The sequence below is a fragment of the Pipistrellus hanaki genome, assembly GCF_964339955.1.
Source record: "Pipistrellus hanaki genome assembly, chromosome: 17".
NCBI classification, from domain to species: Eukaryota; Metazoa; Chordata; class Mammalia; order Chiroptera; family Vespertilionidae; genus Pipistrellus; species Pipistrellus hanaki.
Window position 1 is genome coordinate 9,620,865 of NC_140519.1, and position 25,934 is coordinate 9,646,798.

General features: G+C 41.9%; 1 protein-coding gene across 1 annotated transcript in view; it reads left to right on the top strand.

The window, feature by feature from the left end:
• WASHC5 (WASH complex subunit 5) overlaps positions 1-25,934 on the top strand; it is a 49,781-nt gene that overhangs the window by 6,561 nt on the left and 17,286 nt on the right. Inside the window, exons 6-18 of the mRNA XM_084864819.1 lie at positions 1,249-1,441; positions 2,741-2,893; positions 4,446-4,559; positions 6,859-7,030; positions 10,524-10,651; positions 13,215-13,344; positions 15,924-16,036; positions 17,656-17,822; positions 17,899-17,974; positions 19,519-19,629; positions 20,610-20,750; positions 21,765-21,845; positions 25,728-25,829. Coding sequence (XP_084720945.1) covers positions 1,249-1,441; positions 2,741-2,893; positions 4,446-4,559; positions 6,859-7,030; positions 10,524-10,651; positions 13,215-13,344; positions 15,924-16,036; positions 17,656-17,822; positions 17,899-17,974; positions 19,519-19,629; positions 20,610-20,750; positions 21,765-21,845; positions 25,728-25,829 — 1,681 coding nt within the window. The remainder of the gene's footprint in view (positions 1-1,248; positions 1,442-2,740; positions 2,894-4,445; positions 4,560-6,858; positions 7,031-10,523; positions 10,652-13,214; positions 13,345-15,923; positions 16,037-17,655; positions 17,823-17,898; positions 17,975-19,518; positions 19,630-20,609; positions 20,751-21,764; positions 21,846-25,727; positions 25,830-25,934) is intronic.

The following is a 25,934-nucleotide window of genomic DNA, read 5'->3' on the forward strand; positions in this document are numbered from 1 at the left end:
AACTTACGAATTAGGACAAACCTAAATAGGGCAAGGAGGGAAGTCCTCCACAGCGGGATTATTTGGGGACTCCTGGGACTGCTGCCTGCTCAGCAGTAAGTTACTCTTAGCTACTCAGCTGGCCTGCTTCCTTCCAGCTCTATCAGTGGGAGGAGAATCCACCCACATGCATCATTCATTCTCATATGCGTGACCAAGAGCTGTCTTAACATCCGTGGTTTTAAAAATGAACTTCAAATGGACTTGCCTATATTTCTGAAAGTCGCTTGAAAAACAAAAAAGGTAAATGACATAAAGAAGAGAAAAATTTGCTTCTCAAGCCCAGCTTTGACAATCTGGCTTTGTCCCTTTTGGTACAACAGCTAATTCATTAGAATGTGGGGATCCATTATTGAACTGACATGAAAAAAATGCAACTCAGAGTTGTGACAGAGGAGGTTCCTACATTCAGTAGGAGGCCATTGTCAAGTCTAAGATTCTCTGAGGGAATCCTACTCCAAACCACCCCAAAAATCACAGATGTTTTGATTAAATCTATGTAGAAAGTGCCTCTTAACAACAAAAACCAATTAATGTATATCCCACTTTAAATTGTCTTGATTGTTTAAAATTATTTTTTAATTTATGAAACATTGGTGCAGGTTCACATTCTTTATGTGCAATTCTGAAATCCAAAGAGCTATGGAAAATACACACACACACATACACACACACACACACACACACACACACAGAGGCACACATAGAGATAACTTCTTTGGCAGCAAAACCTGATCCAACCTGAAACCATATTTAGTCAAAACCTGACCAGAGCTAATATGAGGCTATAGATAGTCTTGATTTATCTCTCTTGTGTGATATTCCTAACATTTCCTATATAAATATTAATGTGTGGTGATCGTGGAATGCAAGCTGCCACCCCACTGGAATGTTATATTGTATATGGTCTGTGTACGTGCTTTGTTACATTTGGAAAATGCTATATTCTGAAACAAATTCAGACCCTGGAAAAGGGACAGTGGACCTTGACCTAGAACTGTACTTACATCCAAGAACCCATCTTATATGTTTGCTGTATCTTAATAGGCTTTTTGAAAATATGATTTTGAATCTTAAGGATATAAATTGACCCACGGTGATATCTAAAACTAGATAAAATCAAGAAATTCTTCTGCTTCATTGGACTTCTCAGTTTCTGATGTGTGTGGTTTGTTTGACCCTTTACTTCCCATTGTTCATGTGACTCAGTGCCGCTCGATCTTCTGCTGATTCAAACATGGATGATATTTGTAAGCTGCTCCGAAGTACAGGTTATTCCAGCCAACCAGGAGCCAAAAGACCACCCAACTATCCTGAGAGCTATTTCCAGAGAGTGCCTATCAATGCATCCTTCATCAGTATGGTCATTGGTCGACTAAGATCTGACGATATTTACAACCAGGTGGGAATTGAGTCCATTAAGATCTTAGTCATTTAAAAGCCTCATTTCACTTTCCTCCTCAATTCCTCCTGCCCTTCCTGCTTCCTCAAAAGAGTAAAAGCAGCTAAAAATTATTTAAGACCTTTGAGCTATGCTGTGGGATGGGACCTTGATTTAGGCAGAATTAGGGATTTCTGGGGAGAGATGGGATTTGAGCTCTATTTGGAAAGTAGTTACTGAGTGGATGTTATGCGCCTGTGCACGTGCTGGGGATACATTGCTGATGGAGGGAGGCGTGGCCCCTGTGTTCAGTGATTTGTAGCTGAGGAAAGAAGACAGACAACTAAAGAAATTACAGGAAAGCACACGTGTCAGAGAACAGGAGGCAAAGGGGATGTGAGAGCAGTCCAGGCAGAGGAGGCAGCATGAGCAGGACTGGAAACCCTGCCTGCCCTGGCCAGTATAGCCAAGTGGTTAGAGCAACAGCCAGTGCACCACTGTTGTCCGTCTGCCCTGCCCTTCCCTGTCCCTGACTGATAGAAGTGGGGCAGTCACTTGACCCAAGATGGGTCAGATTCCATCTCCAGGTAATTTGGAATTTAGCCTGAAAAACAGTTTTGGGGCATGGATTTACTCCCAACATGCAAAACTTGGACTTCGAAGCAGCCTCATTCTGCCACGTTATGGAAAACCTGGAGAGAGAGAAACATTGGGCAAACACATCAAAAGGAGAAACAGTGAGGGCTTTGTGTTCACAGCTCTAGGCCCTTTCAGAGAGCTGCCAGGTTCCATGAGGCATCTCTCTGCTGTCCTTGTAACCATCCCTCCCTCCCGTCCTTGCGGTGATGTGTACTGTGAGCAGCCAGGATTCCTAGGGCAGGAGGGGAGGGGCTGGGCCACACCAGCATTGGGAAGCTGGCAAGAGAACCCCCACAAAGCAGATTAGAAGAGTGGTGCCTGGGAAACCAGCGGAGAGAGTGTCATTCCTGAGAGAACCTACGTGAGAGTGCTAGAAGAGGCAGTGAACTGGGTGATTGTGAGCTCATGAGTGACCTTGGGAAACCCTGTTGAGAGGATGGTGGAAGACAGATTTCAATTAGTTGACAAGCAAACAGGAAGTGAGAAAATAGCAATAGAGAGTGTGGATCGGGATAAGAAGGAAGGCCCTGGCTGGCAGTGCCAGGAGAATTGCTTCCGGAGTCCAGATGCTCTAAAGATTTTTAGAGACCGGTCTTCCCTATAATGCAGTCATATATTTGGCGCATGTAAGTTCAGTTGTTACCAACGGCTGCCTCTTCTGGGTCTCTTCTCTGTTTGCAGGTCTCAGCGTACCCGTTGCCGGAGCACCGCAGCACGGCCCTGGCAACTCAGGCCGCCATGCTGTACGTCATCCTCTACTTTGACCCTTCCATTCTCCATACCCATCAAGCAAAAATGCGAGAGATAGTGGATAAATACTTTCCAGATAATTGGGCAAGTATTGCTATTAGTTTTTTTTTTTGCTCTATAAGAAGCTTGTTAAAGGACTGGTTTTTCCATTCTCTAGGCCTATTACCCAGAGGTCATAAAGTTGTAAATAGTGAGACATAAAAATCACTTAAGTAAAATTACTTTGTGTGTTGAGAATTTTATAAATCATAACATGAAGGAATAGATCAGCCAGTAAAATTTCCTGAACCTATTCCTTTTTTTCTCAAATGGGCTCGCTCAAGGTAAAACCATGTATTTTAACGTGTCTTGCTTTTTAGCTACAGAGATTGCAGCTAAGTTACAGAAGCCTTTATTCTTATTTTATGAACTTAAGCTAGCAGAATTGTTCTAAGTTGTCATTTTATGAATAGAATTTCACTTTTATAATGGGTTTTCTCTATACGCTCACACTGATGGGGCTGTGAAGATTTAGCTTACTGCAGGGATTTGCTTATTACTTTTTAATGTTACAATAGTAATTCTTAAGAGGATAACACTGGCTTAACATACTTAATCTATGTGAAATGTTTTCTTTGCTCATGAGGTTTTCACAAAGAACAATGAGTTGGATCATGTTCTCAGGCAGCGGAATTCTTGCCGTCTGTTGAGTCTCAAACTGACTGTGATGAGGCCCCGAATGCGGACTTTACTGGTGGGCAGAACAGACTACAATTAGGAGACGGTGCCCTTGCTCACCAATGGCGTTCTCACACGCTAGGGTTGAGCTACCGAGAAGAACATGCTGATAGTCTGGCTCCCTTTGCCTGAGCTTCATAAAGAAGTGTTGGCCGTAATGCTATCCTCAGAAACACTCTTAGTACAAAGGAAAGTCAGATCCACCTGGCGCACTGAAAATAAAGGAATAAAAAAAGATATGCCAGGCAAATGCCAACCAATAAAAAGCCAGTGAGAAAATATTAATACGACATCAAGAGAATTTTAAAGAAAAACACTAATAGGGATAAAGAGGCATTGTATGTAATATTTTCAAAAATAAATGTAAAACAATGCCATTCTCACAGTTTTTTGGAGGGAAAACTTTGATTATTTTAATACAAAAAGTATGCTAACATGTAATGGGTTTGTAATTTTAAATGAAAGTTCTCAGTTTGAATGTGTAATATGATAAATATCAATAGATATAATCACGTTTTTCAAAAACATTCTTTGGGGTCCTCAGTGACTTTTAAGAGTATAAAGAAAGACTGAGATGAAAATGTTTGAGAACACTGTCTAGTCAGTCTCTGCGTCTCTTTCCCCTTTCATTTTCCTTCACCAAGGAATCTAACACACAGCACTTTGAAAGGAAGATCTCCTTTTACTTATTGTTCACGAACAGCAACATTCTCACTTTTGTTCCAGAGTGCTGCTAAGTAAGAACACTCCCCTGTGTGTCTGGAACCTCCTGCTTTCTCATTGACTTCCATTGGAATGGAATTTAAAACGGGAGTGGCCAGTGTCTCCTCTTAACCGTGTCTTTTCCCAGCCCCTCGCCGTCACGTGGGTGGGATGGGTGGGTATTTAACAAATGCTGAGTGAATGTCTCCTCTTTCAGGTAATTAGCATTTACATGGGGATCACAGTTAATCTAGCAGATGCTTGGGAACCTTACAAAGCTGCAAAAACTGCTTTAAACAATACCCTGGACCTTGCAAATGTCAGAGAACAGGTAAGTTCTGGCCAGTCGGGGAGGATTCTCAAACAACTTCCAGGCTGCATTAATAGGGCAGGAAATGAGCCACATATCAATAGATTTCACAAGGAATTTGGAAGACGTCCACAAAAACATGAATGCAATGATAAATGAAAGCTTATTTTTGCAGAATAAGATCGATTAATTGTAGATTTTTTAACTTGTATCTTACACATAAGTGGGAGACTTGGGTCCTAAGGAGGATTCAGCAACCTAAGATGAACCAGCGTGATATGTGGTTCCCACTGACTTTGTTTATTCTTGCGTAAAGATTGCGGCCTTATGTTCTGGTTACTTTTACTAGTAACCAGAATTTTAATATTGTCGTCAACAAGATGGGTGTTGAAGACAGTAACTGAATGTATACATAGGCCCTGTCACTGTACTTTAAATTCATCATTTCTGATGTGCAAGATAAACAACAAGACTAAAGGCATTCCTCTCCTTAAAGTTTAAATGGCTATATTGTGTCTCTTTAATAAAGAGTACAAAGTATCCCTGGCTGGTAAGGCTCAATTCTTTGGAGAGTTGTTCCCTAAACCAAAAGGTTGCAGATTCGATCCCTGGTCAGGGTACTTATGGGAGGCAACAAAGGAATAAAAATAAAATCATTTATTGGGGAACATACTTGGTATTTCTGAACATCTTTCTCAGCCTACCTGTGTGGGAATAATATTGATTTCCAGTGTGGGAATAATATTGATTCAAAGACCTCGCCTGTTTTATTCTGATGCACTGCAATCCATAAATAATGCACATAATAATTTCAATTCTGGAATGTCTCCTAGAAATATATTAGAGAAAGTGGTGCTTTCATACTTAGCAGCATCAGAGCATTAATTTTTCATTACTGAAATCTCTTTCCAAAATTGCATTTTCTCTTTTGTAACATTGTAAGAAATTCTTCAGAGTCTCCTGATGAAACATCTAGTGATAGTTTTAAACTAATCTGACTAGGTTAATGATGTTTAACATTAAGTCTTGCTGAGGGCAAATCAAATTTACCAAAAGTCTGCAAATTCAATTTGGATGCACTGGGGTGTGTTTTGTGTGTGTGGTTTTTTTTTTAACATATATTTTATTGATTTTTTACAGAGAGGAAGGGAGAGAGAGATAGAGAGCTAGAAACGTCGATGAGAGAGGAACATCGACCAGCTGCCTCTTGCACACCCCCTACCGGGGATGTGCCTGCAACCAAGGTACATGCCCCTGACCGGAATCGAACCTGGGACCTTCCAGTCTGCAGACCGACGCTCTACCACTGAGCCAAACCGGTTTTGGCTGGGGTGTGTTTTTTTGTTAAGCTTTCATCTGTCTGTAGAAGTCTCATCATCTGAGTATTTCTATTCTGCTCTGACTTCTTTATTGATAGTAATGGGAAGAACAGATAATTTAGCTTCTATCCTTATGTTTCTTTCCACACAAGAATAGGAGGGAACCACCACCTGGTCCAGTTTACATTTGGAGAAACCAATAACGAAGAGATTAAACCCAAAGTCACACCAATATTTAATCCCAGCCTGGACTAGATTTTAGTCTCTTAATCCTAAATCCAGTACACTTTTTAAAAATATATATCTTTATTGATCTTAGAGAAGAAGGGAGAGGGAGAGAGAAAGAAAGTCAATGATAAGAGATAATCATTGATCAGCTGTCTCCTACATATCCCACACTGGGGATCGAGGCTGCCACCCAGGCATATGCCCTGACCAGGAATCGAACCAAGATCTCCTAGTTCATAGGCCGACACTCAACCAATGAGTCACACTGGCCAGGCAGTCTAATACTCTTTTTATTTTTTTATTTATTCATTTTTTATTAAGGTATTATATGTGTACATATCTTACTATTGCCCCCCCACCCCTCCACTAATACTCTTTTTAAAAATGTCTAGGCCGAAACCGGTTTGACTCAGTGGATAGAGTGTCGGTCTGCGGACTGAAAGGTCCCAGGTTCGATTCCGATTAAGGGCACGTACCTTGGTTGCGGGCACATCCCCAGTGGGGGGTGTGCAAGAGGCAGCTGGTCGATGTTTCTCTCTCATCGACGTTTCTAACTCTCTATCGCTCTCAATTCCTCTCTGTGTAAAATCAATAAAATATATTTTAAATAAATAAATAAATAAATAAATAAAATTGTCTAGTAAACCCCCTTAGAGCCTTATCCACTACAGTCCATATGTTAGGCATCTCATATAGAAATGTCATTATCCATCCAGGGATTCATTTCAGTGTGATTCTCTTTTTAAATGTAACTCACGTTTTTATTTGCGAAGGCAAGCAGATATGCTGCTGTCAGTGAAAGAGTGCACGGTCAAGTGCATCAGTTTCTGAAAGAAGGTTATTTAAGGGAGGAGATGGTCCTGGACAACATTCCGAGGCTCCTGAACTGCCTGCGAGACTGCAACGTGGCCATCCGATGGCTCATGCTCCACACAGCAGACTCAGGTAAGGCACAAGAAGGCTTTCAGAGCTAAGATCTGCTTCCTGATGCAAAGTGGTTTAGCTCTTGAATTAGAATCAAGTTGCTTTCTGAGTTAGTCATTCTGTGCCTAACTCAAGTCAGTGCCCACCTGAGCAACCCCTTCGTCGGGTACTGCTAGGTGTTTGGAATCTGAAGAAATTTACCTCCGTTGTTCCAGGATCTTGTCACTGATCAAACTGGGAAGATCAGATGTATACATATGAAAAGTATATCTATAAATCTGTGGTGGGCAGAGTAATGTCTCCCTACTCCCTCCCAAAGATGTTCTGGCCTAATCCTTGGAACTTGTAGGTTTCTAATATTATGTGGCAAAGGGGGGGGTAGGAGAGCTAAGGTTACAGATGGAATTATGCTTCTAATCAGTTGATCTTAAAGTGAGGAGGTTATCCCAGTAGGTCCAGTGCAGTCACAGAGGTCCTTAGTCAGGAAAAGGGAAGCGGAGAGTCAGGACTAGAAAGATGCCATCATGAAAAAGAGGTTTTCCCTAGAGCCTCCAGAAGGAGCACAGCCCACTGACATCTTGTTTTTCGGCCAGTGAGACCCATTTCAGATTTCTCACCTCTGGAACTATCCCATATAATAAAAAGCCTAATATACAAATCAACCGAACTATAGAACCACAGTCGCTATGATGCGCACTGACCACCAGGGGGAAGACCCTCAACACAGGAGCTGCCCCCAGCCCACAGGGCCCAGGCCAGCCAAGGCGGGTGCCAGCAGGGGACCCCCCAAACACCCCTTTGGTCACCTCACAGATCAGCCCTGATCACCGGCCAGGCCTAGGGACCCTACCCGTGCACGAATTTTGTGCACTGGGCTTCTAGTAAAGGAATAAATTTGTGTCTTTTTAAGCCACTAAGTTTGTGGTAATTTGTTATAGCAGCAAAAGGAAAGTAACGTAAGGGCTGGCCCAGTGACTTAGAGCCAGACGGATGGTGGGATTTGAGTCCAGAGCAAAAGAGAAACATTGCTTGGGATGGAGAAGTGGAGGTGGTCAGGGAAGGCTACACTCAGGAGTCAGGAGCTGACTGGCCTTTGATAAGTTTCAAAGTGAAAAAGAAAAGAGCCGGGACCGGTTTGGCTCAATGGATAGAGCATCGGCTTGGGGACTGAAGGGTCCTGGGTTCGATTCCGGTCAAGGGCATGTACCTTGATTGCAGGCACATCCCCAGTAGGGGGTGTGCAAGAGGCGGCTGATCGATGACTCTCTCTCATCGATGTTTCTCTCCATCTCTCTCCCTCCCTCTCTGTACAAAATCAATAAAATATATATATATATATATATATTTTTTTTTTTTTTTAAAAAGGGAAAAAGAAAAGAAATTCTAGACTGAAGAAATGATAGAATAAAAAGTATGGTTTGGGAAGAATAGAAAAGCATGGGGCCGCTGAATTGAGAAACTGTCTAGACAAGAGCACTCAAGGTAGATTGGGTCTTAACCTTTTCTTGGTCAAAGTCCTCTCTGAAACCCTATTGGCCATCAAGGTCAGAGCATCACAGTTTGTGTGAAGCCCTGGTTCAATGGTAGAATGTCCCTCTAGCTGCCATCTGTTTCCACTTCTTGTGAGTGGTCAGTAGTTGGACTTCCTCATCCTTCATATCTTTGAAAATGTGTGACATTTCTCCTCAGCCTCTGTCTTCCCACTAGAAGTCTCCAGCTTCTTTTTAAAAAAATATATATCTTATTGATTTTTTTACAGAAAGGAATAGAGAGATAGAAACATCGGTGAAAGAGAAACATCGAGCTGCCTCCTGTACACTCCCTCCTGGGTATGTGCCCGCAACCAAGATATATGCCCTTGACCAGAATCGAACCTGGGACCCTTGAATTGGCAGGCCGACACTCTATCCACTGAGCCAAATCAGTTAGGGCAAGTCTACAGCTTCTTAAGCCTTTCTCACTAGAGCTACTTTCCAGCTGTTTTTACTTTTTCCATCATTTTGCTTCTTGGCCCAGATCTCTCTTCAGTTTATAGCTTACTCACAGCGTAAATATGATAGTTAAAGTTTTTAATCATGAAACAGATCTGTTTGGTTTTTTTGTTTTTCTTTAATTAATTCTCACCGAGGATATTTTTTCCATTGAATTTTAGAGAGAGTGGAAGGGAGGGGAAGAGATAGAAAGAGAAACATTGATGTGAGAGAGACACATCAATTGGTTGCCTCCTGCACAGGTTTGGGGCTGGGGCAGGAATAGAGCCTGCAATCAAGATACGTGCCCTTGACCAGAATTGGACCCGAAACCCTTCAGTCTTCGGGCCAATGCTCTAACTACTGAGCAAACGGCTAGGGCAGATCTGTTTTTTAATTAGTTGAGTTTGTCTTACATAAACTCTAGTTCTAATGTGAGGATTTTACTACATCAACTCAGCTTATAATCTCCTTTACCAAAGCCTTACCTTCTCAAGCCTATAAGCAACCCAGTCCTCACTTGATCCTCTCCAGCTGTGGTTTTCTAGTGACTCAGCCTCATCTCCCTGTTCCTGACATTGTGCCTACACTCTGGGAGCCAGTGGTTCCCTGGGATGCATCCTGCCCAGGACCACCTCAGCCGGCCAGGGCCCTCTGCTTTTATCTTCAGCCACATCTGTTTTCCATTTCTGTGCCTGGAAACTGTCTGACCTGATTGCACAAGGTCATAATTTACCAGAAACAGATGATCCGCCTATCTGGTTGTGAGTCATATGTGGGAAGAGTAACTGCTTATTTCGCTTTTGTGGTGTTTCAGTCATATGTGCAGAAGGGAAGCGTGGTCTTCATCTGCCTCCTATTAACCGGCCTGAGGCATTCGCCAGGCTCAGGACTGCCTGCAGCTGCTGAAGAAACATTGTCAGAGGCTCTGCCTGTCCCTATTACAGTGTTTCCCAACCTTCTCTCATGATGAGAATCACCTGGTGGAGTTGTTAAAACACAGATTCCTGAATCCCAACTAAGAAGTGCTAAACTAGAATTTTTGGGAACATATAGGTAAAATTGTATACTTAACTAGTGCTCTAAGACAGATTTTATATACAGAGCACTAAGTTAGGTATGCAATTTTACCTATATGTTCCCAAAAATTCTAGTTTAGCACTTCTTAGTTGGGATTCAGGAATCTGTGTTTTAACAACTCCACCAGGTGATTCTCATCATGAGAGAAGGTTGGGAAACACTGCCCTATTGGACACTCGATAATAAATCAACCCCCAAGTGCTTACAAAATCTGGAAATATTGTATATTCTGTAACTTGTTCTTTTCATTCACCAATATATCATGGATGACATTCCACTAACAGTTCAGTTATACTTTCTCCCATAGCATGCATGTACTTATAATTAATTTTATCATGTTGTTGATACACGTTTTGCTGATTACCTTTTAAAGACTTCAAATGAAGGGCAGTATTTAAGAATTCATATTCCATAGATAGTCTCTACACATTTAATAAGTGGAAACTTTTTTTTTTCTATTCTAGCCTGTGACCCAAACAACAAACGCCTTCGTCAGATCAAGGACCAGATCCTAACAGACTCGAGGTACAATCCCAAGATCCTCTTCCAGTTTCTGTTGGACACTGCACAATTTGAGTTCATACTCAAAGAGGTAAAAAATATTGAATTGATAATCACCAAAATCTTAGTTTTTTTATGGTTAGTTTTTATTTGGAAAGATTGGGATTTAGCAGCAGTATCTGTGACTCAAGCTACAGAATCTCGCTGTCTGAGATAATTCTTATGGAAAAGGACGGAATTAATCACTGAACAAGCATTTGGTGCCAGCTGTCATTGGAGCCACTGTGAAGGGGGAAAGTGCACAGGATTGTGGAGGTTACAGTCTAGTGAGGGGTATGGATGTGACCCAGAGACTCCCTCAATGAAGATGCGAATACACACTGAGATGCATGCTCTGAAGGAAAGGAACACATCCTCTGGGAACCTCACGTAAAGGCTCCTGTCGTCGCCCTGACGACTTCCCTGAGAAGAGGAGCTTCTGACGGGGCCTGAAGAAGGGACCTGTCAGACTTAGTTAAGACAGTGATAGCGAACCAGGAGAACATTTCAAAGAGAAGACAGACTGTGTCCCAGGCCCCTGGGAGAGGAACAGCCTAGCCAGCTCAAAACCGAAAAGAGCAGTTGACTGGAGGGGAGAGAATGCAAGTGAAAGGAGGTACAGAATGAGCTTGGACAGTGGGCAGGAGCCAGCCTGTGCTGGGCCCTGCAGGATTTGTCTTCATGTAAAAGCCATGATAGCCTGTTGCAAAGGGCCAAGTGGGTAGATGATTTGCATTTGAACAAGGTCCTCTCTTAAGGAGTTTGAGTTCACTGAAGTTCTGGGCTTCTTCTTATCTCTAAAGAAGCTTCTCTGGGCATGATAAAAGTGGCAGCTTGCCGTAGCAGATTTGGCTCAATGAATAGAGCATCAACCCCTGGACTAAAGGGCCCCGGGTTCAATTCCAGTCAAGGGCACGTACGTTAGTTGCAGGCTCAAACCCTGTACTTGGGTCCCTGGTCGGGACATGTGTAGGAGGCAACCAATTGTGTCTCTCACATCCATGTTTTTCTCGGTTTTCTCTCTGTTTCTCCCTCTCCCTTCCATTCTAAAAAAAAAAAAAAAAAATCAATGGAAAAATATTCTCAGGTGAGGATTAACAACAACCAATTGCAGATACCTGGGAATGGCCAGGTAGGTGAGCCCAGGAACTGGCCCAGGACAGTAATGCCCATTCAGAACCAATATTTAACCTAGCCTCAGTCTGGTGAGGAGTAGACTGGATGTTTCTTTAGCTGCTAGGTCTGAGGACACTGTTCTTCTGTGAAGGCTCTCAGAAAAAGGAGATGTTGATGACTAACCTAATAATAATGCGTGTGCTGTGTGATTTCAGTGACTAGTCTCCATATAACTTTGTAAGATCAGGGAAATGCCACAAAAGTACAGGGGTTTATTTCCCTGGGTTCTTAACTAGGAAAATGCACATGAATACTGGTTTTCCTCTTAAGAAATTCTTTATTTTTTCACAGTGAATATTGAAAAGATAGCAATGGAATGGGGAGACTCCATCTGCAGATGGAAGCTCGGTGGAATTTTGTGGGGCCAGTGGCAGAGGAATCTTAGTGATAGGGCAGGACGAGAGATCAATGAAATAAGTAATAGGATGAGGAACAGTGAGAATTATTTTCAGAGTTCCCCCTCTTTTTGAGTGCCTAGGATCCATCAATACCATTTGGCCTGCAATGGCAACAACACTATCAACCTGAGGCCTTCATTACAGACCAAGTGGCTTTGAGCCCTTCGAATACTCATTCACAGGTTGAACCCACAGGTTCATAAATTATAGTGGATTTGGAGTAGGGGATGGGGCTCAAATTAGGAGATGCACCTTCATGTAAAGATCGGAAGCAGCACAGTTGCAATTAGTGGGTTTATAGGAGAATCAGAAACTGATGCACGAAAAAGGGTTAGGGTAGGAGGTAGGAGAGATAGATGAACAACCAAACTGAACCGTCAGAAAGTCATATTATCATTGTTTTTCTTTATTTGTATTGAGCATCATAGAAATTGTTGCCTCAAAAGGACCATAGAGCAATAGTCACCAAATTTCATTTCCTGTTACAATGCTGATTCCTGGGTGTACCCAAGACCTCTGAACCAGAATCTTCAGGGGTGGAGTTCAGAAATGTGAAACTATGAAAGCCCTCCAGGGGGTACTCTTGTGCAGTTGATCTGAGAAACGCTGAGTTAGGGAGGGGCCAGCTTTGCCCTCCCAGTTGTATAGGAAGTCAGGCTTAAGAGATGTCAGCAGGGCTGAAACCGGTTTGGCTCAGTGGTAAAGTGTCTGTCTGTGGACTGAAAGGTCCCCCAAGTTCGATTCCGGCCAAGGGCATGTACATTGGTTGCAGGCACATCCCCGGTAGGGGGCACATCCCCGGTAGGTCGATGTTTCTTTCTCATCGACGTTTCTAGCTCTCTATCTCTCTCCTTTCTCTCTGTAAAAAAATCAATAAAATATATTAAAAATATATTTTTTAAAAAAAAGATGTCAGCTGGGTAATGTGAATATTAGACATTATATTTTTCTAATATACTGGGTATTATCCAGGCTTTCTTAGCAAATGGCCTACTCTGGATTTTCTCTTAAGTAAATGAATCTCTTCTGTCCCTTCAACAGATGTTCAAGCAAATGCTTTCCGAAAAGCAAGCCAAGTGGGAGCATTACAAGAAGGAGGGCTCAGAGCGGATGACGGAGCTTGCTGACGTCTTCTCGGGAGTGAAGCCCCTAACCAGAGTGGAAAAAAATGGTAATTGCTGAAGAAGAAATGGGCAGAGACAAAAGTCCTTAGTTGTCATCCATTGTGGGCTAGGACATTGCTAATGAAGATCCCCAGGCAATCTCCATATCCTATGCTTCCTTATCTTTGAAGAATGGGATTAAACTAAGTCAAGGGTTCTTACTCTCTGGTTCATAGTCTTTATAGAATCACTAGAGGCCCAGTGCACAAATTTGTGTACAGGTGGGGTCCCTTGGAGTGGCCTGCAGGGATTGGGCCCCAACTCACATCCCCAGCCTTGCTGTCCCACAGCCCCACCTGACACCCTCCTGAAGCCTGGTACCGCCCCCTCACCTGCTCCACCATCCCATCGCAGTCCTGTTCTCATCAGGGCCAGCAGCACCTCCACAGGCGCCTGCTGCCAGTGCCAAGGCCCACCATGTTCTGCACCGCCCCCTGGTGGTCACTGCATGTCATAGCTAGCAGTCAAACTTCCGGTTGAACAATTTGAATATTAGGCTTTTATTATATAGGATAATCCATCCCGAGACACCCACTGTAGTATGCAATACTAGTGTGTCAGTTTATGTGTGTTTGGGAGGGGAGGGGAAAAGAACCTGTAACTGTCATGATCTTCTCAGATGGATACTTCGCCCAAAACATTAATAACTACTAACATAGATGATAAGGAAGATTCTCATCTTCTGATCTTGTTTGGTTCTTTTTCACTGTTATGCCTGCCATCTAGTGGCAGAAGAAGGAGCCTGCAGAGTGTTTTGAAACTAAACATAACTTAAGTATAACTTTGATTTTAATCCTGCTTCATTTAATAAATTTTATCTATAGGAAAATTGTGGTATTACTTCAGTTCTTATATAACTAGGAACCTTTCAAATTGCCCCTGAAAGGCCACTCTGAATTTTAAAATAACAAATTACATGTTTTTTTTAATGTTTAATGTTTGTTTTAACTATCAAATCCATTTCAATAGTTATACAGTAAGATTACTTAATAGTATAGCTTTTTATTTAAAAAAAAAAACTTTTCTATTTTTAATCAGTATGAGCTTGTGATTACTATATTTAACTTTTGCAGATTTATCTGATGCCGAATGGTTGTCTAAAATACTCGCATATTTCCAAATGACATCATTATTGCTATTGGAAAAAGTCGGCCAGTTTTTAAGGATGTGATTTAAGTTGACAACAGGTTTTGCAGGTCACCCTCTTGTGACTGAGAAACAAAGAGCCACTGTAACAGTCTAACAAGATTAGTTACCTGGCCTGGCATACTCCTGCCTGTCTCAGTCTCTTCCAGTCCTCATAAATACCAGCCTTGTTTCAGACACCGAGCAGAACAATGTCTTGTGCTCTTTCTGGCTACATGGCCTATTTCAGCTGAGGACCTGCTTTCACAAATATTTCTCATTTGACCCTTGCAATCCTGTGAGATTAAACATTTTTATCCTTACTTTATATGTAATGAAACCAAAGCTTTAAAATGTGGTCACTTCCTAAGGTAAGAAAGGTCTAGAGCAGTGGTTCTCAACCTTTCTAATGCTGCGACCCTTTAATACAGTTCCTCAAGTTGTGGTGACCCCCAACCACAAAATTATTTTCATTGCTACTTCATAATTTTGCTACTGTTATTGAATGGTAACATAAATATCTGTATTTTCCGGTAGTCTTAGGCTCTACAACAGCGGTTCTCAATCTGTGGGTCGCAACCACGCCTAAGACCATCGGAAAACACAGATATTTTCTATTAATGATGCCCATTATTAATAGAAATCTTCACAGAGAATTGTGAAGATTAAATAAAACCAGGTGTAGAGCTTTCCCCGACGCTCTGAGGTACTCGGAGCATGTTACTGCCCTTCCCTTCCTCTGCCCGGGGAAATGCCGGCAGGTTTGTGAATGCAAATAGTGCCCCCTCCTGACATGTCAGTCTTCTTTCTCCCCAATCTGAGCCATGGCCATGTTTGTCCCGAAGCCTCTGTTCCTCTTTGTCCCTTCCTCTAGGGATGAACCATCCTCTTCCTCTCTCTGCCTGTCCAGATCTGTACCTGCCCTCGCTTCTCCGGAGAATGCCCCGTAACCCTCGGTCCCATCCTTGAGTTCCCTCCCCACTCCTCCCCACCGCCCCTGCCACCTCTGCACGAGTCCCTTTACAGCCGTATTTGGGCCCAAACCTTTTCTGCCAGGGGTTACAGACGAAGCTACCCAGGTGCTGAGTTTTATCTTTTCTTCTAGGTCAGTGGTCGGCAAACTCATTGGTCCACAGAGCCAAATATCAACAGCACAACGATTGAAATTTCTTTTGAGAGCCACATTTTTTACACTTAAACTTCTTCTAATGCTACTTCTTCAAAATAGACTCGCCCAGGCCATGGTATTTTGTGGAAGAGCCTTACTTAAGGAGCCAAACAGCCACATGTGGCTCGCGAGCCACAGTTTGCCAACCACAGGTCTAGGTCATATGCCCCGGGCATTTTTGTAGTTTGAATAATTCCTGAGAGTAGTGGTAGGCACATAGTAAGAACTAGATTTGTAAAGAATAATTTAAGTTAATTCAAAGCCAGTAGTCTTTCCTTCTTTCTGTATTAATAGAAAATCTTCAAGCTTGGTTCAGAGAGATTTCCAAACAAATACAGTCTTTAAATTATGATGACTCTACTGCTGCAGGCAGAAAAACTGTGCAACTGATACAAGCTTTGGAGGAGGTAAGGAAAGTCTTTTTTTTTTTTTTTTAATGCTCTTATTTCCATGAAATTAGCAACTTTTTAAAAATATTTTTTTATTGATTTCAGAGAGGAGGGTAGAGGGAGAGAGATAGAAACATCAATGATGAGATAGAATCATTCATTGATTGGCTGCCTCCTACACGCCCCACACTGGGGATCAAGCCTGCAATCCAAGCATATGCCCTGACCGGAAATCGAATCGTGACCTCCTGGTTCCTAGGTCAGTGCTCAACCACTGAACCACACCAGCCAGGCAGGAAAATCTTTTTAAATGACAGTTCTTGGATCATGAATCGTATCTTTCACCCACCCACCATCTGCTCCTAGAAGTGTATCTAAGAAAATATTTTATCAAAAGCAATACAAACTAATCTGCTCACAGTAATATCATATACCGTGTCATAAACTGAGGGAAATAATTAAGTGGCCTCAAGAAGAAAATGGTTTCTAAAATTATGATATTCATGAAACATGATGTCTCAGAAAAAATAATTATGAAAACAAGATAGAAACATTGGGAAAATTGTGGTAAGGAAGTAAAAGAAAAAAGAAAATTGCATACATCATTTTTAAATTTATAAAAAGAATATGCCCTAAAAAAAAAATAGGAAGGCATCCAGGAAAGTGAAATAGTTGTAAGATAATCATATGCTTATAATAAAAGTTTATTTTTTTATTTACTCAAAAATGATTATACCAAAAAGAATTATTATACCATCGCAGTCTTAAAATGTTAAGTGTATATTTTAACTAGGTTTAAAATGGAGACATTGTAAAACATCAGAGCAATAACTATAAACTCTTATTTTTAAAACATCGCCTATACTCATCTGTAACCCAACCAGTTGGACTAATTGGTGTAATTAAAAGATATAATTGATTTTTTTTTTTTTTTTTTTTTTTGGCTGACATTCTTATAGGCTTGTTAATTTTGCAAGGTTTTGAGGATGGTCACTATTAATGGCCACGAAGTATAATCGAGCATTGTTAGCGTGCCACATTCCCGGGCCATGCCAGAGCAGTTGCTCACTTGTACTGTTTTTATTTGGTGGTTTTGGATTTTCTAGTCTGTGGTATAGCTATAAACAACTTCGTAAAACTCGGGTGGCTTTTTATCTTTTGCATTATTTACTCTGGCTTCTAGCCCAAACCCCTTGAATTATATACATTAAAATTCAGGACACGGTGGAATCATTATTTTGTTTTAAAGAGTACATCAAAGGAACTTAATAATGCTATGTGCCAGCTCCTTGGTTGTGAAGGAACTAGCTTTGTTTTTTAGCAACCCTGCAAATCTTCAGAATTAAGAGGATTTCCAGTACGTGTTGATTGATTCCGACCTGGAAATGGGGAGCAGTCCCTCACTATATCCATCATACATTTACAGGATATGTAGTCCCGCTCAGTTTCCAATCCTAGAAAGTTGCGCATGGGTTTATGACTTGGCCTACACATTTCTGAAATTATAATTTGAAATTAAAAATTTGCCAAGGAATTCTTTGTTAGTAGTGTGCTTTATTTGAAGTGTTTTCAAGGAAAAAGCAGACTCCGTAGAGGCCATTCAGGATTTTAAAGTGACACTTGTCTCTGTAACACAGGTTCAGGAATTTCACCAGTTGGAATCAAACCTGCAGGTGTGTCAGTTTCTGGCCGACACTCGCAAGTTCCTGCACCAAATGATCCGAACCATCAACATTAAGGAGGAGGTGCTGATCACCATGCACATCGTGGGGGACCTTTCTTTCGCTTGGCAGTTGATTGACAGGTAATGTGGAGAGTCTGGCATCTGCCCTTGGAGAAACCACTGTGAATGGCTTCTTACCACTTATCTCTCTTGACAGCTTCACGTCTATCATGCAAGAGAGCATAAGGGTGAACCCCTCCATGGTTACCAAGCTCAGAGCTACATTCCTAAAGGTAAGCGAAGACGTGCGATCGCATTCTCAGCCACAGGAGAGAGGTGGCCTTCATTGTTACCGCAGTCGTTAATCCAGCCCAGCATGTCATCCTTTTAGAAAGCTGGATAATCCATAGACTGAAAATTGTTAGCAGCGTTTCTATGAGAGCATGATTTCAAAAGTGCCAGAAATGCTGCAAGTGTGAATTAATAAGTTAGAGCATCTTCCAGAAAACTATTTTTAAATGAAGTAATAGATTTTATGAAGTTTTACCAGTATACTAAAAATGTGAATCCTATGGGACTTTTATTCCCTGGATGTAAATTAAATCTTATTACTTATTCATTTTTTAAAGATTCTGCATGGGCCTTACTCGCAGGGTAATTTCAGATCATGATAAATGGACAAGTCATTTATGCAATGTCTTCTGATGGAATTACCATGTATATGAATTCTGAGGTGGACTTCCTTTCATATTTAACATCTCTGTCATTGGGGATGGGTTTTATCATCAATGGCACGTATAGTATAGTTGTCAGTATGTTTTCTTTCTTTTTAATTTTTTTAAATATTTTTTTTATTTATTTCAGAGAGGAAGGGAGAGGGAGATAAAGGGTATCATTGATCAGCTGCCTCCTGCACGCCCCCCTACCAGGGGCTGAGCCAGCAACCCGAATTGAACCCTAGACCTCCCAGTGCCCTTGACCAGAATTGAACCCCGGACCTTCCAGTCCCCAGTCTAATATTCTATCCACTGAGCCAAATCAGCTATTTTTTTAAATTTTAATTTAATTTTTAAAAATATTGTTTTTATTTTTTTTAAATCAGCACCAATGACAAGCTTGGATAAAGGAAGGGAGAGAATGAGAGAGAGACATTGATGTAAGAGAAAAACATCAATCAGTTGCCCCAACCGGGGATAGAACCCACAACCCAGATGATGTGTGCCCTGACCGGGAATTAAACTGGCAACCCTTCGGTGCACAGGATGAAGCTCAACCAATTGAGCCACTCAGCTGGTTTTTTTTCTGAGAGATACGTAAATAATGGCACACCTCACAGCATGACAGCTTTGATTGGACTCAGTTCAGTGGTCCATCCACCAGAATGTCTGGTTTCCAGAGGACCAGCTGTCCTCGGTAGCACATTGGCTCTCAAACGGGGGTGCATGAGCATCCCCAAGGGGTGGGGGTGACACACACACAGTGCTGGGCCCCACCCCGGAGGTCTGACTAAGGGAGTCTGGGTGGGGCAGGAGAACTGGTCTCTTTCGATACTTAAAACCTAAACCATGAAAGGTCAAAGATCTGTGTCACCCGCCATATCCCTGTTGGTGCTGCTGGTTCAGGGACCACAGTTTGAGAACCACTGGTGCAGAAGACTCCCATTGTTTACACTGACATCCATGTCAGAAACTATTAATGACATTGAAAAGCTCAGCAGTTGTGGCTCTCTCTTGGGGAAAGCCCAAGAGCTTTGTTATGTGTTACGATCTCTGGAAAAAGAGGGACTTCTAGGACTTTTCCAAACAGGGACACAGCAGATCTATCATTTTTCTTCCAGCTCGCCTCTGCCCTGGACCTGCCCCTTCTTCGCATTAATCAGGCAAATAGCCCCGACCTTCTCAGTGTGTCTCAGTATTATTCGGGCGAACTGGTGTCCTATGTGAGAAAGGTAAGAAGTCATCAGAGTAGTATTCCTTTTCTTGGCAAAATAGCTGCTATTTTAAATACAAAAAGTATGCCTGGGACCCTATAAAAAGCCCACCCATGTTTCTTTCCCTGGTTATTATTTTATTCCAGCAATTTGCAATGGCTGAGAATAAGTGTATGGTCACTGTGGGTATGCAGAGGTGTCTTTACTTTCAAAGAACTTCCACTCCCATTTTTAAAATGCGGGTGGTTTCAGCTTCCGTTTTACAGGCATAGAAACTGAGGAACAGACTATTGTGGCTTCAGAGTCACAGCACTGCTTGGTAAAGGAGCCAGATCTAGAGCTAGCATGTCCTAGTCCGAACTTAATGTTTTCAGGGGACTTTGGTCCTTGTTTCTAGAACTTATGAGGCAGCACAGACTGGATTCAGAATTGACCTGTGCCATATACCAGCTGAGTGGTCCCCTGCCATGTCACTTAGCATCTCAGAACCTCGGTCTTTTAAAAGCTTGTCATGGTGCAGTACAGGGAATATAGCTGGTAATGTTGCAATAGTTGCATGGTGCCAGGTGGGAACTAGAATTATCAGAGGGATTATTGCGTACGTTACTAGTATATAAATATCCAACATGCTGTACACCTGAAACTAATACAGTATTGAATGTCAGCTGTAATTGAAAAATTTAATTAATTCGTTAATTAATTAAAGGTATCCAACAGCCTGTAAAAAAAATAAAAGTTGTTGATGCAGAAAAGCTACATTTTCTGTAGCATTTCTATGAGGATTAGCTTTCTGTCCTGTAAGCAGTTCAGGATTGAAGGAGGGTAGCCCTGTGCCTGAGAGCAGGTATCGAAAAGCTCCTTTAAGCCCCTCAGCATCCCTCCCTGCAGACAGCTGGCTGTGACTCACTGGTACCCTTCCTCCTGTCATCGGAGCATTATCAGCTAACAAAAAGAAAAGGGGTGCTTCATTGTTTTTCGTCTCTTCCCTTTCCTTAAAGGTTTTGCAGATCATTCCAGAAAGCATGTTTACTTCGCTTCTAAAGATCATAAAGCTTCAGACCCACGATATCATCGAGGTGCCCACCCGCCTGGACAAGGACAAGCTGAGGGACTACGCTCAGCTGGGCCCGCGATACGAGGTGGCTTGTCCCTTTGACTCATGCCTTTCGATACTTAAAACCTAAACCATGAAAGGTCAAAGGTCTGTGTCACCCGCCATATCCCGGGCACCACCAGGCCAATTCTGATTTGTTTGTTCCTACTCTCGGTGCTAACTCCGTTTGCTATTGTAGTGCCGACATGCCTTCATTTCTTGCCTTGTCCTGGCGTCATTGGAGGCCTTGCCTGCCCGAGTATTCTCGGAGGAAGTGGGGGCCTGCTGATCCCTTTTCTCTAGAGTAGTCCTGGTGAATCAGCCTTAGTCTCCCCAGCTAGGGTGCCAAGACTTGTCACGTTCGGATTCCTGCTTTTACATGCAACCAGTGGCTCGAAATAATCTATGGCCGATTAACAAACATTGCCTACAGCCAGACTCGGAGGTCCACTCAGGAGCTAAGCAGCCTCCGAGGTGATTATTCTCAAACACCTCTGCTTTTCTTTCTCCCTGACGTGAAGAGTGAAATCAAGTTGAAATGTGCTGGAAATTGAAATGCGCTGCCTGGAGTCTTCACGTTTCATCCCAATGTCAGTTTCACACCCTCTGACACAGCTCCGTAAATTTGGATGTCAAGCTTGGGGTTGCCACATCTATTCCAGCATAGCGTCTGTCTGCCCGATCAGTGTGTCCTGGTGTTGCTTGAAAACAATGTCAACGGCAATAAGGGGAGATGTCTGCTCACAGTCTCGACGAGACTTTTCTATTTGGAAGGGGCCATCCTTGTCATTGAGCCCTGCCCCCATTCTGTGTGTGAGAAACTGAGGTCCAAAGAAGGGAAAGCAATTGACCAAAGCTTAAAGGACTATTTAATGTCTTCAGGCTCAGTGTTCCAAAACGTCTCAGTGACACCCCGAAGCCTCATCCCTGACCAGGACAGGTGCCCAGGGGGGTCCTAACGCTACACGCGCATCCCAGGACCCAGCCAATTACTTCACCTTCCCTTCCAACGATGGCCTTTATGGGAAGAGCTTCACTAACCACTCTGTCTTTGTTAAAGGTTGCCAAGCTGACTCACGCGATTTCCATTTTTACTGAAGGCATCTTAATGATGAAAACGACTTTGGTCGGCATCATCAAGGTAACTGCTTTGATGCTGGTCTGGGAGGCTCTTAGTCTGAATGAAGGTGGTATTTATCCCTCGGGAAACGGAATGACATCATCATCTTGTGTGTCTTCTGTTTCACATTCAGCTTCGGAGCTTTATATTACTCATGTATTGATGGAGGAAAAGAGAGCATTATAATCCTTATTTCTCGTAATACCCAAGAGTTACTTAAATCTAAGAAAAATCCATTTTATTGACTTTATAATAGAGAAAAATGGTTTCATGTCCTTAGACAAAATAGCTGGCTAGTCCTCTTTCTTTCTGCCGCCCCCTTTTCTTTTTTCGTATTTTTATGTTGCACCCAGGTGCAGAGAGCTGAGGTCATCCGACCTTACTGTCATTAGCAGGTCATTGTCAGCACTGATGCCTGTAAGCCGTTCTCTTATTTTCCTCTTTCTCTTTTCCTGGGGACCCACAGAGTCCCCCTTTATGTTTGGTGTCTGTCCCTGAACATGCAAGTATTCTTCTTTTTAGCATGTGGTGTTATTTTATGTGTGCATGTGTTTTTCTGTTTATCTAAATTACTGTGCTCTGTCTCTGATTCCTTCTCCAACTCTTCTCACTAGGTATTGCTTTTGAAATAAATTTCCATTGCTATGGGTCAGGTAGTTGGTTACTTCTAAACTGCTGCACTGGTGTCACATTTTACGTAACCACTGCCCAAGGGATAGACACCTTGTTGCCCCTCCCCTGTATCATCTTGGAGCATGTCCCCATTGCAGGCCTGTATAAGAGTTTCTGAAATCTGCATACCCAGAGTGGGTCCCTGGGTCAGAGGGCATATTTATACGCAATTTGTCTCAACACTACCAGGTTGCCTTCTAAAATGACCATCTTCTTTGTATCTAGCCACATTTCCCCCAATACTTGTTGTTTTCCACTTTCTAATGTCTGCTCGCCCAAGGGGTATAAAGTGGCATCTCACTGCTATGCTAGTTTATCATCCTGTGATTAATGATGTTCAAGGAGCTACCATTTACTTTTCTGTTTATCTGATAGCAGTAAAGCCTGAACATTCCTGATTTTTTATAACATGTAAAGCTATCGAATACCCAGAGTAACATTCAGGTTAATAAAGTCCAAGAAAATAGAGGAAATGAACCTATAGATAATATGGAACTGTAGCATATGATCTTTGGAAGTGCTTTAAAGAACTACCATGTACCCCTGGAGTATTAAACACGCTTTAGTCCTAATGCCAGTTGAATTCAGTTGATATGGAGAAATTATACATGTAGCTTATCACTTCTGACTAATCCATAAAGTAGTAATAAATCCTAGGACCTGATTAAGTATCTTACATGTAAGGTGACCCGTACAAGAAGGAGGTAATAAAATCTAACATTTAGCAGTAATTATCAAGGCAAAGACTGCTTAAGGAAGGTGTAAGTCATTTCCCGCACTTACAGGTAATAAGAGCTGACCCCATGCCACCTGGGAGAGGACTGTCTTTGCCCATCTGAGAACCCAGGGCTCTTACCCATCTGGAACCTGCCCATGTTAAGGGTCTATTTCAGACACTTGTAAAAAGCTTAAGTTCACTTTAGTAATGATTTAAAGCAAGTGAGATGTACACAGAGATATGTCTACATTGTTAGAGTTAGTCCCCGAAATAGTAATAATCTAAGTAATATTTAATGGTAAGGGATTGGCTGAACACATCCAGGTGTGCTCATGCTGTGGATGGCCCTGCTGCCGTTCAAAATGAATTCGCCACTGGAAGATTTCCAGGAATTAAAGTGAAAACAGTGAATTGCTGAACTGTGTGTGTGTGTGTGTGTGTGTGTGTGTGTGTGTGTGTGTGTTTTATCCCATTTGGGTTTTTGAAATTAAATATGTATTTAAGAACAAATATTTATGTATATAAATGAATAGAGAAAGTTCTGGAAGATCCATATGAAAATGGTTACGTGTTTCTAACTTTAGAAGAAAGGTTAGAAATGTGAGGAATGAGGTGTGTGAGGGAGGCTTTCTCTCTGCTGTGAACACTCCACAGATTAGTGACAATCTAGGGAGAACAGGTCCATTGGAGACCTTTCGATTCCTGAAAGCATTGAACTTCTTTTTATCACACCTGTTCTGATGAGGAATATTTCTTTGAGAACTTCTCATTACTTCTTTGATTTTACTCTCATTGATTATATTTATTTATAATTTACCTTTTTTTGTTATTTCACCAACTTTGTTTTATTTTTTTAATTTCTTCATTGATTAAATTATTACATATGTGTCCTTATTCCCACATTACCCCTCCATCCCCCCCACTCATGCCCTCATCCCCATTGTCTGTGTCCATTGGTTAGGCTTATATGCATGCATACAAGTCCTTTGGTTGATTTCTCCCTCTTATCCCCACCCTCCCCTACCTTCTCTCTGAGGTTTGATGGCCTGATTGATGTTTCTTTGTCTCTGGATCTGTTTTTGTTCATTAGTTTATGTTGTTCATTATATTCCATAAATGACTGAGATCATGTGATATTTATCTTTCTCTGGCTGGCTTATTTCACTTAGCATAATGCTCTCCAGGTCCATCCATGCTGTTGCAAATGGTAAGAACTCCTTTTTTACCACAGCATAGTATTCCATTGTGTAGATTTACCACAGTTTTTTTAATCTATTTATCTACTGATGGGCACTTGGGCTGTTTCCAGATCTTAACCATGATGAATTGTGCTGCTATGAACATAGGGGTGCGTATATCCTTTCTAATTGGTGTTTCTAGTTTCTTGAGATATAAAGCATAAATATTAAAAGCTGCAGAAACAATTGTGTAGCTTAGTAGGTTATTATAAGGTAAATATTATTCATTTTCACCAACACTCAAGACATATAATTTAGCCAGCTCCCACCCCATCCTCCTAATGTGCTCTGACCTAATTTCAGTCTCTCTGTTTATAGTTTTATTATCCAAAAGTAAATCTCTCAATGCTGTAGTTTACATTTAAAATATATATATCGTGTCTTTTGCGTATCTTTTACTCTCCAGGTTTCTTCATTCTTTTTTCTCTTGAAGAACCCAGGCCTTACCAGTAGTCTCTCCCAGTCTGGATTTTGCTGATTGCGTAGCCATGCTGTTGTGCAACATGTTTTTCTGGCTTTTGTTATTCTTCAGCTTTCATTGCATTTATCTTCCTTGAAGTTTAGACATAACCAAATGCAGATGGGACCCATCAATTACCTTTATGACGTTCTGAAATAATGCTTTTTTACAGATTAAAAAGAGAGATGGGTCTCACGGAATTCAAAGGATTTCATGTTTATGGATCTGATAGGAGACTGTCTTTGTGGAAATAACAAAAAACTTTCTCATTATAGAAACAAAGAATCAGCAAAATAAGCTTAGGGAACAGATTTGCTTTCCTATTTTATCTCCCTAATTTCCAACACCATTCCCAGAGTGCTGAAAGGAGAGAGGATTGTTCCATCTGCAGAACATCCAACCCAAGCCTTGAGCTGCCCATATGGCTACGGAGGCTCTGAGGTAACATCAGAGGAAAAACGCACTGACTTCAATGGCAGCCCCGTTATTCTGTCCCCTCCTGGTGATAAGAAAAGGAAATTTAACTTGTAACGAAGTGATTAAAAGTGAGGCAACTTGAAACTTTCCATACCCACCCACCACCTTTAAAATGTCTTGTTGTAAAGTTATCATCATGAGTTTTCCCGAGATAAACCGGATCCTAAAGAGGGGCAGACCTGATAATTCTGTCCCACCGAGCAAGGTCACAGAGGGACAGGAAAGGAACGGGTCCCAGTCCTTTGGAAAAGAGAAAGGGCTCCACTGCAGGTTCTTTCCTCTGGACTCCGGGCCGGCTTTTCCTCACTGCCCTTTATTGCTCTTTGGTTTGCACTCAGGTAGATCCCAAACAGTTGCTGGAAGACGGGATAAGGAAAGAGCTCGTTAAACGTGTTGCTTTTGCTCTTCATCGGGGATTGATCTTCAACCCTCGAGCCAAGGTAACAGATGACCAAACTACGTCTGTCCTTTCTCTTGCTCTCCATTCAGTTTGGGGGGGAAATGGACTAGAGCCTCACTTTTAACTATTGTGAACAAGACCCTTC